At 35.8% G+C, this 15,707-nt stretch overlaps 2 protein-coding genes across 2 annotated transcripts in view; both read right to left on the bottom strand.

Moving 5' to 3' along the window:
- Positions 1-8,017, bottom strand: part of nrbp2b (nuclear receptor binding protein 2b) — a 34,335-nt gene extending 26,318 nt beyond the window's left edge. The window contains exon 1 of the mRNA XM_067434347.1: positions 7,559-8,017. Within this exon, the coding sequence (XP_067290448.1) occupies positions 7,559-7,678 (120 nt within the window). The 5' untranslated portion in view covers positions 7,679-8,017. The remainder of the gene's footprint in view (positions 1-7,558) is intronic.
- A 2,077-nt stretch (positions 8,018-10,094) lies between these two features.
- zgc:195173 (uncharacterized protein LOC792613 homolog) lies at positions 10,095-15,305 on the bottom strand. Its single transcript, XM_067434399.1, has 4 exons — positions 14,567-15,305; positions 14,122-14,232; positions 12,212-12,313; positions 10,095-10,511 (listed from the first exon to the last, which is right to left on the bottom strand). The coding sequence occupies exons 1-4, from the start codon at positions 14,759-14,761 to the stop codon at positions 10,428-10,430; spliced, it is 492 nt and encodes a 163-aa protein (XP_067290500.1). The 5' UTR covers positions 14,762-15,305; the 3' UTR covers positions 10,095-10,427.
- Between the last annotated feature and the right edge of the window lie 402 nt (positions 15,306-15,707).

Genomic DNA, 15,707 nt, shown 5'->3' with positions numbered 1-15,707 from the left:
GGGGAAGCCGATACATAACCCCACAGCAGTTGACAATTACAGATTAAACCGCTTGAAAGAGTTGAGGTTAATCAGCTCCTGGCTTTTCTTTCACAGAACAACCTACTTGATGACAACCAGTCTGGCTTTAAAAGCAGACACTCAACAGAGACCGCCCTACTGACCCTTACTGATCTTTCCAACTGCCTTTCAGACATATTTGTTTGGATAAAGGAGCGTTATCTGCAGCTCAACCTTGCAAAGATTGCTTGTAATCCATGCAAACTCATCAGTTGACCACAATGTGATTGTGCAACTGGTGTCCACAACACTAACACCAACCAGGACAACAAGGAAGATAGGGGTGGTGTTTGGTGGCTAGCTGAGCTGTTCCACCCACATCTCAACGATGACCCGGTCATGCAGGTCTGCGCTCTACAACATCATGAAAATCAGACCCTTCCTGTCAGAACGGAGCTACTTGTCCAAATGCTTATTTAAATGCTAATTTCAAGACTGGACTACAGCAGTGCCCTACTGGTGGGCATTCCCACCAGCATGACTAAGCCTTTGCAGATCATATCCAGAAGTCTAGTCTTCAATCAGCCAAAGAGAACCCTCCTGATCTCACTCCACTGGCTCCCAATTGTGACCTGGAACAGCTCCTCCCTACTTCATCCCAATCCAATGTATGCTCCCTCCCGCCAGCTCAGGTTCCTGAATGAGCCAACGCCTTGTTGTTCCCTCACAACGAGGCAAAAAGTCACTCTCCGAAACCTTCACCCTCCTTATTCCTCTCTGTTGGAATGAGCTGCCAACCTCCACCTGAACTGCTGAGAACATCACATCTTTCAAGAAGCAGCTGAAAACACACCTCTTCTGCAAGCACTAAACGACCCCACACTCTTAAAGGGATACTCACCGCTTTTTCATATTAAACTATTCCCTTATCTATGACGAGTTGATACATACCTTGTCTCAGTGCACTTAATCGTTCTGACGCGCGGTGACATTTTGATAGCATTTAGCTTAGCCCACTAAGCCCAGTTCATTCATTAGGTACCAAAACAGAGATTAAGTTAGAAGCGACCAAACACCTCCACGTTTCCTCTATTTAAATAGTTACACAAATAGCTGAACAACCAAGTATTGTGACACTAAATAAAACATGGCGCTTTTTAAGCGGGTTTAAAAGGATAACAATATGTACTACTTACATATAACTATATGTATCAGTTGGAGTTGTTGTTGTTGAATACCACGCTTAAAGATTTCCACTGGTTCCTATGTCCCTGTCCCTATGTCCCTGTCCCTAAATGAAAATTGAGTTCTCTGGGACCTGGTGGCTCGTTTCTATAACTGACCTCCTATAACTACCCGGTGAGAAACACCTTACAGGGCTCTACGCTAACTTTTTTCTTGAGGAGCACTTGTGCTCCTAATTAAAAAAATTTAGGAGCACAGTCAAAAATTTAGGAGCACATTCTAATCCATCAAACCTCATTCCAATTATATCTTTCCCATTACAGGACGATATTTGTCCTTTAATGTCCAGTTTCATTTTTACCATTATAAGAGCAATGTTTTTTTAATCTTATTAAATGTATGCATCATCTGTCAATTTCTTAAGTTCAACATAATTCTGACATAATATTATCATTAACTTCTGAGAGTACAGCACAAATACACACACAAAAAGCAGAACTGGACTTCATACAATCAAACACCTATGCATTTAATGCATTAATGCATGGGTTAATGTTGTATGAATGTTTTACATATACGTTTTTGAATTTAGAAATATGTACAAATTAAACGTTAAAAGTTTAATATTTTAAATAAAACGTCTATGCAAAGTATAAATATGAAAATAAAACCGCCAGTAGGTGGCGGCAAGTTATTCAGTCAATAGTTCAAAACACAGATTAATTTGAATCGAATCGCTTGGATATGCGAATCAGTTCTGGTTTGGCTTTGATTTTCACTAATAGACAGTGTTGTGGCTAAAACGTTGTTACTTAATATCAACTTGTCTATTGGATTTTTGTACGAGATCAGTATCACACATGCAATCATGCCAATACTCGGAGCTAAAGCAAGCCGTAACTTTTGGCGCTCTGGCGCTTCATAAACAGAACCGCATGCGTCTCGCGGAAAAACATTGCAGCCGGATCTACTTCTCTCTGTTTGTGGTGAGTCATGCAGATATTGTGCTAATCCGCAGCGGGAATAACTTATTTTGTGTGTACAGTGATTTAGAATAAGACAAAAACCCGGTTTGGAAAAAATCTTCATGATATACTTGCTCATTATATATATTTAGTATTTTTTTAAACAGCGTGTGATAAAGATTAACTCAAGGGCTTTTGTAAATGTAATATTAATACATTATTGTTTGATGGCATTTATGCCCCAAGCATCAACTATTTTCTGAGCGTGTTTATGATAATCCAAATGTGGCATTTCCAGTTCATTTTGATTTGGCTGTAAATCAACAGCGCGAGGCGTCTGGTAAAGTGCGCATGGCTGCGTCTTCACAGACGTTTCACTTTGTAAACAATTTTTGTTTGAAGTGTAGTCCGTCGCACACGTTTTTGCACTTCTTCTGCTGTCTGAAGGCATGAAAAGCAGTTGATTGCAGTAGGAAACATAGCCTATCAGTTTCTCAGTGTTGATTCACTCAGTGTTGTAGTTTTTATTCTGATGGTATTACACATCCATTCATGAGAATCGATCGGGTCACTCGCACCGGTGCGCCTAAATATTTTTTCACAGTCGCACACAGTAATTTTTAGGCGTAAATGCGCCCAAAATGGGCGTTATGTAGAGCCCTGCCTTATGGTTCCCTGAAGAACCTCTAACATCCATGGTACCCTCTAAGGGTGCTTTCACACTCAGGTGCACACCTGAGTTCGATTCACGTCAGAGATCGGTTCGTTTAGATGATGTGAACGCGGTCTTCCGAACTCGGGCGCGCACTCGCGAACCGCACCCGAGTCCGCTTAAAGAGGTGGTCTGGGGTTTGGTTCATGTGAACTCCGGTACGGTTTGCTGATGATGTGAACGCAATCGTACTAAATTGTGGAAGTGAACCGCTATAAATGACATGAGATGATAAAAATCTGTGTTTTGTGTGTGTTACACTCATTTACCTGACGAGCGTTAATGACATACTGCTAGCAGAGAGCTGTAGATCTCATCTTTGCTCGTCTTCGGCCATCTTTAGAGCATTTGCAGTGCATTCGCGGCAGATAGACGCAAGTGTCATTACGTACAGAAGCTTTGGTAACAAAAGCAACGGTTCAAAAACAAAAATATAAAAGTAATGGGAGCAACGCTATGCATTTCGCCGCCTTCACACTCGCTGTCGTTACTAAGCAACCGGGTAAACAGCTGCTGCTTTGATTACGCAAACGAACCCCAGTTCAGACCCCAATAATATAATATGAACACAGTCCAGCGGGGGCAGGGGGATCAATCGAAATCGGGTTCGGTCCAGGCAATCGAACCAAGTGTGAAAGCACCCTAAAAGGTTTTTTTAATTATGGAAAAGGGTTCTTTTAAGAATGTTCTTTTAAAATTCTTTTAAGAACTTTTTGCGGAAAGATTCTTTGGGATTGTTTTATTTTATGGCATTGCTGCAAAAAAAAAAAAAAAACTTCTAGAAACTTTATTTTTGAGTGTATACTGCTGAGAACTATACATTCCTCTATATCATATGATATTTGTTGCATCTGTAATGCAATGAAAGATCTATCAATACTAACAGAGTCAGACATGCTCATGCTAAGTATCCAGTCATGGCCGATTATTGCTCCAAGTAACATAATGGAAAAGCATCACTCAAGCAGGAGGATAATGTGCTATCAGAACATCTAAGTGCTTCTGCATTAGTGTGTAAGTTTCTTGTGTAGCTAAGCTCACACACTCCTATTGCTTCAAACTAGTCAAACTGGGTCTAAACTGTCTATCAGTGCAGGAATTTGATCCTTCAATAGTTGTGGATGACAGCAGATGTTCTTCAAATCACTTATATAAAAATGCACAAATATTTTCAGGGTAGAAAATGTGCACTTCTGTGTGTGCAGACCACCTTACTCATGGTTGGTTGATCACTTCATAATTAAACAAGTTGTTTGTTATCATGCCTTGGTTTCTCTGGATGCTGCTGAACAAAACACAGTTCATCTACTGTGCTGAACTCTTTCCAAGAGAACCCGGAGGCTTTGTCTGGTTCTATTTTAGAAAGAGGAAATTTCTGTTTCAAAGCCAAAAAAACTAAAGTAAAATAAGTACTGTAATGAGAGTTAGAGCATCTGTGAAGAGAAGCCCGTAGCATTTCCACAATAATGCATCATATTTCCTGAGTAGTCATTGAACTACAGTGCAATGTTAAAGGGAAGCAGGTGCCCTAGAATGATTTGAAACAATATTTTAAATTGTTTCTGATATCTAAATAGAGGGTATGTGGCTTATTCAAATATTGTCCAGATACGGTTTACAGGTCCATTTACAACCCTAGAAATTGTCCCAAGGATAATGCTCTGGATTTGCCTTATTTGAAAGGGTCATTAATATTAATGTTGAGCTCTGCTCTGATTGGCTGTTTCACTGCACGGCTCAATGACAGCTAACATATCTTTACCATCCGTCATGGCAATGATTTTCCAGTGATAGCTTCTTAACTTTGAATCACGAACTGAACTGGGTAGCGCGTAAATATGTTGTTTGTACAGTAACGTTACAGTTTGACAGTAGAGTGATTTAAAAGGCGATTTATTTAGCCAAACAAAGTAATGTAGAAACCACTCAAAATAGTCAGTGTCATGTTTACTACTCATCCGCTGCAAAATAATCATACTTCAGTTCTCAAAAATGTATATTTATTTAACAACTTGACTAGAAGCCTTGTCAAATGACTATCGTTTTAACTTAGATGGTAAAGAAGGTGACGTTAGCTACAATGATCGACTGAGCGATCTGTAAGCAACTAAACAGTAGTAGTAAACGTAGTTAGTTTATTTGCTGATGATGAAATATAGGCTAATTTAGATTTCAGGCCGTCAAAAGGGATCGACATACGTATCTACTGTTGTATTTTATGATAACACTAGCAGGAAATAATATTAACCTTTGTCATTTGACAAACTGTTGTGTGTGCTACTTGGAGTTTCCAATTGTTACTTTACTAGCATCTTGCGTTAGATCTAGACAACACAGGGGATATTATCGTTAATGTTGTCTTACTAAGAAACTTTCAATTTAATCCGAAATGGGTTCGACAGTCAATAAGTTGATAAAATCACTTCTTGCTGCTTGCAGGAATACAGTTGAAATCAGCTCTTTCTTCAGTATCAGACGCTGAGCGAATCCTACTATATTGCCCCAGGTTAGAAAAACTTTCCGTGGTGAAATGGGCCGAGCAAACGAACGACTTTGAATTAAATTGTTGCGGTATTCAATTGTAAATAAATATCAACCATGACTGTTGACATTGTTTATCTGTGGGAAGGCTATGAAAAGTCCTGCACAGCCTGGAACAAGACATTTGTGTCCATGATCTGCCGTTTTCGCTATCGTCGCGTGACGCTTGTTTACCTGCAGAGCGCAGATGATTCAGTTCCATCAGTTCCACCTGACATTGCAAAAGGGCTGACATGCAAATGTTAGGGGCGTACATATTAATGATCCCAGCGATTGCCTCACAGTTGCCGTTATGTTGAAAATAGCCTGTTTTCCGTGGTGTTTTTCACAAACAAGATTTGCATATGAAGGAGGAGGCAATGATGTTTGAGACTCACTGTATGTGATGTCCATGTACTGAACTCTTGTTATTTAACTATGGCCAGGTTAATTCAATTTTTCATTCTAGGGCACCTTTAATAAAGCTGACTGTTCACAGCACCACTTTACTCACTTGTTAATGAATGAAAAGCAGAATTAGGGGAGGGTCAAACTAATGCGCTTTATAAATGATGAGAAAGTGTGTATGTTTGTGATAACCTTCAGTATGTTCTTATCTTGTTATCTGCACTAAACCTTTAATGTCTGAAGAGACAAAAGAGACTGAATTTATTCTGACACACTAATGAGACATTTAATTTGCTTGTTTGTGTTTATTATTCCGGGAACAATTTACAATAAGGTTTCATGAACAAACAATGAACAGCTGTATTACCAAATACTATAATAAATGTATTGCTCATGGTTAGTTAATATATGAATATATGTTAACAAATAAAACGTGACAAAAATTAATTCAATTAAATTATTTCCCATAATCTGCATTATAATTAGAATAAATTAAAATTGATTTATTATTCATTTTATAATTAAATAAATATGAATTGAGATTAAGTTAAATTAAACTTAAATCTTTATAAATTAAACTAAATATTTTTTCTAATAATCTGATTGAATCTACATTATTGGATATATCACAAAAAGTCCTAATTATAATGTAGACTTTGGTTTAATAAGGTTTTATAAATAAAGAAATATTTAATTGAAATTATTTTGTATAAAATGTATATATATATATATATATATATATATATCACAACATAATAATGTTATTATAATGTGTCTTATATATATATATATATATATATATATAGAGAGAGAGAGAGAGAGAGAGAGAGAGAGAGAGAGAGAGAGAGAGACTATTTATATTTGTTATCTGTTAAAGTTAAAATTTTATGAAAATATTATTTAAATAATGCATCTAATAATTAAATATTTCGTTATTTCTAAAATCTTATTAAACCATTACAAAAATTATCCACTAACCATGATCACGTCACTAAAATTATGCAATAATCATGTTATCCATGTCAGATGAATAACAAATACTAAGCAACCTAGAAAACATTTCTGGGCACCACAGTGACCTGCCTACATAGTGATGATCTGCCTACAGCATTTACAGCCGTCATAACAAGTGGCATACAAGTTGCCTACACAGAAAAAACTGCATTTTGAGCAACATAATAAGCTTCCTACCTAAACAGCATTTTGGGTCATCATATAGGGAGCAGTCTGCATTAGCTGCATTTATGGGTACTTATTGTTGATGACAATAATAACATATTAAGTTGTCAACCTGCATATCTTAAAAAAGAGTTAGCTTACAATCTAGACAGTCATTGTTTTGTATTGTATTTAAATTAGATTTTCTTGTGCATTGCATTTTGAGGTAGTATCACAGCACTTAAAGCATAGTTAGACGTCAAAGTTAGTTGCCTACCTAGGGGGTTATAATAAGTTTCCAAGCATAATTTTAAGGATCATAATGTACTTAATACCAAGTCGTGGAGTCAATGCACCTTTAAGTTGGTTTGCCAGCCGCCATTAAAACCAAAAGAAGAAGAACTAACGTTACCTAGACAGCGTTTTTTGGGGATCATTGTGTGCTGCCAACCCAGACAGCATGGCATCAATGTGATGTTCAGCACATAGTCTACTTCAGCACCAATGAGCTGCCTATCTAAACAGCATGTCTGGGCATCAAACAAGTACATTTCGGATTTACGAGCTGATTATTTGGGCAACTGGGAAGGTTTTTGAGAGGTAACGTTACCTGCTCTTTTCGCTTCTGCCAGCGGCCACACGGACTCTCCTCCACGATTTCACTCTCATCCTCGCTCTCCTCTTCCTTCTCCTCAGATCCAGAGTTTCTCTCCTGGACTGACATAGTCATTATATGTCACAGAATGGCAGGCACACAAACGCTGCTTAGGAAACAGCGTTGAAATGACGCGCTGCTCTGTGGACGTCCACGCGATATGACTCAATGCTTGATACGCCTCCGTCTATGGACATTTTTTTCTGTCAGGAACTGATGTCTCTGTCGGTAGTTCGTTTTAATATTCAGTGAAATAAAAAAGAAATTACATGCTACTTTCCATATTCAAAGAGTTAAATAAGATGTCCTCTCCTTCAGCAGTTTACAGCTTTAAAAAACGACTCACACCGAGCGCAACTGTTGGCTCACAGATTACCGTAATGACTGGAGACAACACGACCACAGACACACCATCCATGTCCATTTCGAAAAGAATCAGACATAATCACAGTAATGTTTATTTATTAGTGCTGGGCAATCGATCCAATATAAACGTTAACTTACATGGCCTATATTTTTCTTAAATCTGAATAAATTCGTAGTTTTTTAATATTTTTGGACCAAATGTATTTTCGATGCTTTAAGAGATTCTCATTAACTAACTGATGTCTCATATGGACTACTTTGATTATGTTTTTATTCCCTTTCTGGACATGGACAGTACAGTGTGCATAGACTGCATATGCTCTGGGACTAAATATAAAATATCTTAAACTGTGTCTGAAGATGAACGGAGGTCTTACGGGTGTGAAACACATTAGGGTGAGTCATTAATGACATAAATGCCACAAAAAGGTGTGTGCCATCTCTGAGAAAATATTTTAATCTGAAAAGTTATTACACCAAGAGGTTATTTAGTAAAATGTCAAAATTGTTACCACAATATCAAAAGGAAAACAATGTATCACCTATCACACAGTGGGTTGTTTAAATGTCTTTCAATTATGATTTAATTTGTACCATGTGCTATTAGCATTTATGCTAGCAGGTTGAGTTTTGGGCTAAAACGTTTAACAGCCTATTGTAAATCCTGTTATCATCAAACATTGCTTATTTAATATTATTTAATAATTGCTCTTATACTTATTTAATATAGGCTTAACACACATACATACATACAGTATATTATATATATATATATATATATATATATATAGCCCATACACTGTGAACATTTTATTAATGCCTTCAGATATAAAACAATTATTATTATTTATTTATAATTATTTATAGTAATATAGTGGTTATATTTCCATTGTAACTACTATATGGAATCAAAACACAGATTATAATGAAAATATTTGAATAATTTCCCTCATTTTAAGTTTTGCTATCAAATTTGTCTTCAACTATATGAATAATATGAGTATACATGATATTGCATTCGATACTCAAATAGAATGAAAGTTCCAGAATACAAGTTGTATAATTTTCTTTGCAAAGCCTGATATGCTAAATCTAAAACATGTAGGCCATATCATATTTTAAGCTATATTGTTTTTTGTTTTTGTTTTTTTTTTTACATATGAAAGTATATCTGTAAGTATGGATATATGAAAGTATTGTCCTTTTTAATCACTCTGCGTTGTTGTTTCTTGTTCATTTTTCTGTCTCGTTCTCCTTAATTCTCCCTTAAACTTGACACATTTATGAATTTCAAGCATATCTTTGATGTTATATCTATTCACTCTATCAAAACCAAATGAAACAGCTTGTTTAGGGTGAAACATAACTAGTATGTGTATAAGCAACTAAATCTGCAGAAGTCAGATAATCTTCAATCGTCTATAAAGTTAAAATAAAAATAAAAAATGAAGTGTGCAGGTTTGCAGAAAGGTGCTGTCCAGGGTTCTGATAACCTGTTCAATGTTATAGCTGATTACTTCAGCTACGTTTAATTCATTGTTATGTAACATTTCCTTATATAAATTAAAGAAAACACTACATTTTCTAAATGTCCACAAAAAAAGATACCCTTACACAAACCTCCATCTAAAGCACAGAATGACCCTGAAGAGAGACAAACCCTTCATGATGCCAGAACATGGTTACACAAGAGCAACAGTTCAGCCAAGGGCTAAATGCCTTACAAAAAAATTTACATTTTAAGTTTCATAAATGATGATCTGAACTGTCAAAGTACTTCAGGGTCAAAGCTGTCTCCTCTCATTAACATTACTGGAAAGCTGGAAGACATGGTTTGCGTGTGAATAAAGCCATCATTTGGTAGTGGCCTGCTAATTTTAGATGCATACAGGAGTGAAGAATGTTTTCTATTTCTCATTATGATTAACAGTGCAAAGTTATGACCGATCCCTACTGAACATGTGGAAATTACAACTAGAAAGTAATATTAAAGTGTGAGCTGTTTAGTCCTCAACAGATACCATTAATAGCACAAGAGTTGGAGATTCTTTCTTTTTTTTATTCCACAGAAATTATTTTACTTTGATGTTTTGTAGGACGCTACAGATTTAAATCATTAGCCACGTAGAGCTCAAAAATATTTCTTTATTAGAAAGAGAGCACAAAATACATAATTTTTAATGTTAGCACAAATTATAACCCCCACTACAAATATTAAATGATTGAGGAAAAAAGATGTGTAATATTGCATATTGTAATAAAATCATATTCAAGATTTATACCTGTAAGAATTGTGATGTTTTTTTATGAATAAATGAAACAAACAGCATCCTTCATAGTCTCCACTGACACAGAGAAGTGAAGAATGTTGTGCATTTCTGATTACGTCAAACAATGCAAAGTTACGTAAAATTATTAACAAAAAGTGATATTATAGCTATGTGATATGTTTCCTCCTTTATTGCTTTACTGCCAGGAGAGATGGAGATCCGTTAGCGTAGCTCATTTTTTTGCAGTGTTCAACTCTCGCTGTCAACAAGTCCTGAAATTAGAATAACAATTCATTTACAATTATTTCAAGAGACCAACAATTCAAAACAGTTTTTTATCATTTTAGTAGAGTTTGATTATAATACTGTATGAAAACACAGAAGAAAGAGTGATAATCAAGGCACAACAAACAAACCTCCAGTAAAAATATTACATTTGAATATTTTTTAAATAAACAGAGGTGTGGGATGAGGGAGCTGATTTCTTAAAAACTGCCTTCCAAAGTTATTTTTGTATCACTGAGATACTAAAATCGAGGTATTTATTGTTTTTAACATTGAGACAAAATAAATTATATAATAAATTATATAAAAAAATATATATATATATATTTGTAATTCGTTTTTTTTTTTTTCACTTAAAGGTGCTGTGTATTTTTTATTTAGTAAAGCATAAACATACCATATGTTTTCAGTTATTTAGGAAACAAAATGAATTCAGATTTCTTTGTTATCTGAAAAACAATTCTACTGGAGTTTTTTGACTTTGGACGGCTGTACCCATTTTCACCACTAACAGTAAATATTACATCCTGCGCCTTTAAATTTGACTCATCCTCCCCTCACACTTTGTAACAAATCCTTCCCTCTGTCAAAATGACCTGAAGAAATAAATCAATAATAATTCAAGCACATACTTCACATATTTTTAACTTAAATTCCAAATAACCCATCATTTCATGCATAATCCTGTAAATTTGGTTCAAAATATCTCACACTGGGTGTCTCGGCCAACCTCTTATGGGAAAAAATAAATAAAAAATATAACAACATTTTATGACTATTGCCATTGTGAAGAAAATGCTATTACAGCTTAAAAAATCTTCATATATTTGTGGAGTCTGCATTGTGACAATTGAAAACACTGAAGAAAAAAAAAACATACCTCAGATTCAATTAATTCCTATGGGGGTAAAATTGACCCTTGAGGGAAGGATTTGTTACCTCTTTTTTCCCCCCATTTCAACTACATATACCCCTCAAAAGTATTTGTGTGTGTGTGTGTGTGTGTGTGTGTGTGTGTGTGTGTGTGTGTGTGTGTGTGTGTGTGTGTGTGTGTGTGTGTGTGTGTGTGTGTGTGTGTGTGTGTGTGTGTGTGTGTGTGTGTGTTCCAAGTTCAAGTGCAACACAATTCCTTAAGTCCACTCCGATGAATTTCTACTTTCTTTCTTCTTTTTTTAATTAATATTGGGTCAAAATGACCCGAGGGAAGCATGAGGGTTTAGATTTAGTAATTTTCTTGTGTTTTTCTCATTTTTACTAGCTTTTTTTATTATTTCAGTTTCAGTTTTATTATTTAAACTAAATGCAAATGAGAAAATGTTGCTTTGGCAAATAGCAGAAATTAAAAAAGTTGAAGGGTTTTTTTATATTTTATTTCATTTACCCTAATGAGGTTTTTTTTTTTTTTTATGGTTTTGGTTTTAGTTTTGGTTAACTATAATAACCCTGCGCTGCATAATGCAGTTTCTTTGAAAATGGCATAAAATGTGCCTGATTTTGGTTTCAAACTGTAATATAACAAAAACATAATACAATCGTAAAAATAAAAATGTGTCTTATTTCTTGTATAAATTAATTTGTTCAAAAGTTCACAGTGTATCAAGTCCAACAGTTCACAACCTGTGTTTACAGTGTTTATTTTGGAACAAATGGCACTAGGTGATGGTGACATGTTTGCGGGATGAATGACCTGTGTGAGCTGCGGTTTGTGAATACAGTGCACGTAAGGCTTCGGTTCACTCTGGATCTCTCCATCGTAGGTCTTATAGCAGATTCCACAGTCAATCAGAGGCTACAAACAGACAAGTGAGAAACATATGCTCAATCACATTCATCTCAACACATTTAAAGCTCAAGACTGTAAGGATGGGTTAAAATGACAAAAAACTCAAGTAAAAATAATTTCACGTGTGCATTTTCTAGATAAAAAGGAACATTTCCACAACTTCTATGAACGTTTTTTAGTTACTTGTTAAGATAAAATGTTCTTTAACAGTATTTTTATTTTTAAAAATTCAAAACTAACTATTTAAATAATGAGACAATACATCATCAATCCTTATAATTCCTAAATGTGTTTTTGTCTTACCGTGATGATTGACTATAATGAGTGTTTATATTTAGACCAGTCAGGATAAGCCTAGAAATCTAGACGCACCCTAGCGGCAGCAAATCTAATCTGCCTGCGAGTGTCGTCTAGCAACTCTCAATACCCTTCTGAGCTGTAATCGCCAAACTCTTGTCGGGCCAATCACATCGTTTATAGAGTCTGTGGGTGGGGCCATAATGACGATGGCCGAGTTGCATTTGCGTGCTTCTAGTAAACACAGAAACTGGTGAATGGCGGTCTTTCGAATCAGAATGGAAGACTTGGAGTTAAGCTTTTCTCTGAGAAAAGAACAAAGAACGGCACTGAAGACATTCTTAAAAAGGGAAGACTTGTTCGGAGTTTTGCCGACCGGATAAGGCGAATGTTTAATCTGTCGACAAGCTCCATTTCACCTTCATGGCTCTGGTTGGTGTAGCGCTATCCTATCGCGTGCAGAGGGAGTTTGAAAGACAACCGTTTATCCGCCCCTTGGATTGAGCTGTCAATGGTGAGTTTCCAGACCAAACATCTTGATGTGGGTCTGGCTTGTCAGGCTAAGTCAGGATGGTTATCGCAGGAAATTGCATATGCGTCACCTGCACGTGCTTGTCTCCACCATAGACTGTAAAAAAAAATCTCCACTTGTGCTTGTCAAATCTGTAAATAGAGAAGTTTCTCCGGCTCCTATTGACCAGCGTTTGGTGTGGAGTGCCACAGGTCAGAGCCATTGAACAGGTTAGATGTCACAACGAGCGAGAAAGGTTGACATGGAGCAGCTAAATCTCGACCCTCTGGTAAAATCACCCGTTTTCAACAAATGCCGAACAGAGGAGAGTCCGCTTGGATTTTCGGAGAAAGCGATAAATGAGGGATTTTAAATGTTGTAAAAGCGAGGCGGAGATTTTTTATTATTATTATTATCACTCAACAGGTGAGTAATGCATTTTATTGATGAGATAAATTGCCATATGTAGCTCTAACAGTTCATTGTAGAACATTATCTATTGTGAGGGTCATATTCATCCGCAGTCACGCAGAGCCGAAACACAACCAAAACAATGTTCTTCCGCAAAGTGCATGCAGTTTTGTTTTTTAACCCCTAGAGGGACAGTGCACCTTTTAAATGACATTTATAAATAATGTATTCTATAGAACGTTCTTGTAACATTATTAATAGGAGATAAGCGTTCTCAAGTTGAGAGAACATATTCTTAGGACAAACATCTTGGAACATCCTTATAATGTTATTTGTACTCTCAGAACATCCTTATAATGTTATTTGTTATTTAACATTCTTGGAATATAAACATTTAAATAATGTTATATTTTTAGCATAAATACGTTTATAAGAATGTTGTAACTAATTTCATCTTGACAAGAAAAAAAAACTGTTTTTAGAACATAAACTTGGCTGGATTTTACTTTACATCATGCTTTTTAAAGAAACAATATAAAGCAATACAATCATGTGACATGCATTTTCAAGCTATGAAAGTGTGTAGAAAACTTACTCTGTCGTTTCTGAAAGCACATTTAGTCGGGTTTGCATTCTCAGTTCCTTTAGGGCATCTGGTGGCTTTGAGATAGAAGCGATGGTAGATATAACTCACACCAAACCCACCCTAGAATACACCGGGTTATTGAATACCATAACTTCAGTGTACTGTTTAAATGATTCTGTGAGCGATCTCCAAGAAAAGTGCATTTAATGACGTATAAAAAAAATAGACATTTCAATAGTAAAACTACTTTTAATAAGTAATAAAAAAAAGATTAGTTATAGAATGCTACCGTATAAAGTTTTACCTTTTTAATGTTAGTGAGACATACTGAATAATGCAAATCTGATATGTATGATACGTTTAAAGGTACAGTATATTTATTGAAATGCATTTGTAATGCCTTATGATTTACTTCATAGTCATTTGTATGTTCTTTTTAAATGAAGACACTTACATCAAGGTCCGATTTGTCCAGACTCTTGAAGAAAAGAAAAACGCTCTTGATTGTCTGGTGCGAGTTGATTTGTTCCACAGCCAGTTCAACACCTTTCCTGTAATTTTCTGGAAGTTTGTCGAGATCCCCCTGCGCTTCCGACGTACCCAGAAAGACTCCAGTGCTGAGCAGGACGAGGAGCAGAAACACAGCCATCTTTACACAATCCAGAAAGTCCCTCAGATGGGCTTATCTTTAAGTTCTACAGAGGTATGAACCACAAAAATTCAGAAGAATGTAAACACTGAGAGATGTGTTGAGTCTGATCACAGAACACGAGGGAGTGAGAGAACAAAGGGAGAGATTGTGCAACGATAGGATGTTTTTGTGGGGTGAGTCTTCTTCCTTTCGGTCTCTGTGTGTGTTTTTGCTTTCACATACAAAGGGATTTCATGTGAAATCATGCAGCCTGAGAGAGCGGACTGCCATCCAGTGGAGGACAGACAGGGATTTTGGTTTAATAATATGGAGAGAAGAATATATGTAGGTCACTTTTTTTTTTTACAAGCTGCTATCATGAGTTTCAGGCCAATTCTAAGTCGGTCAACTGTAAACGGGCCAGATTAAATCCAATTAAATGGACAATGGAGAAACAATGGAGAGATTTCACATTCACAGATGTATTAATTCATCTTTGTGTATTCACTGACGAATAAAGATTCAAAACCTTATTTTTTTTATCTGATGTAATGCATAGTTTTGAATCATGAACGTGTTTAAACAAGTCATAGTTGTTAAAGAACATTTCAAAGTCATTTTGTTTTTATGTCAGGCAGTACAACCCAATATTTGTATTTATATACTGTAGTTGTACCTCCTGACATGGAAAGTGTACCCCATACTTGAAATGAGCAGTTTTTACCAGTATTTGAGAGACCTACAAACCTTTTCACTCTGCTACAAGGATCAGTTAGGGTCCTCTGGTTGATTCATTATCATGTTTACCGTTATTATTACCTTGTCAATTCATTAAAAAGATCGCAGTTGTGCCACCCTGACATTTGAGAATATACTAATTGTTGGTCAAAAGCTTCTTAATTACCTCAACAGCTTGATATTTTTACAATTTGTATTTTAAATAGTTTTCTTAGTTTGTTCATTT

Source organism: Pseudorasbora parva, chromosome 24 (genome assembly GCF_024679245.1).
Source record: "Pseudorasbora parva isolate DD20220531a chromosome 24, ASM2467924v1, whole genome shotgun sequence".
In the NCBI taxonomy this organism is placed as follows: domain Eukaryota; kingdom Metazoa; phylum Chordata; class Actinopteri; order Cypriniformes; family Gobionidae; genus Pseudorasbora; species Pseudorasbora parva.
Note: the sequence above shows the minus strand (reverse complement) of the source record. Positions and strands in the feature narration are given on the sequence as shown.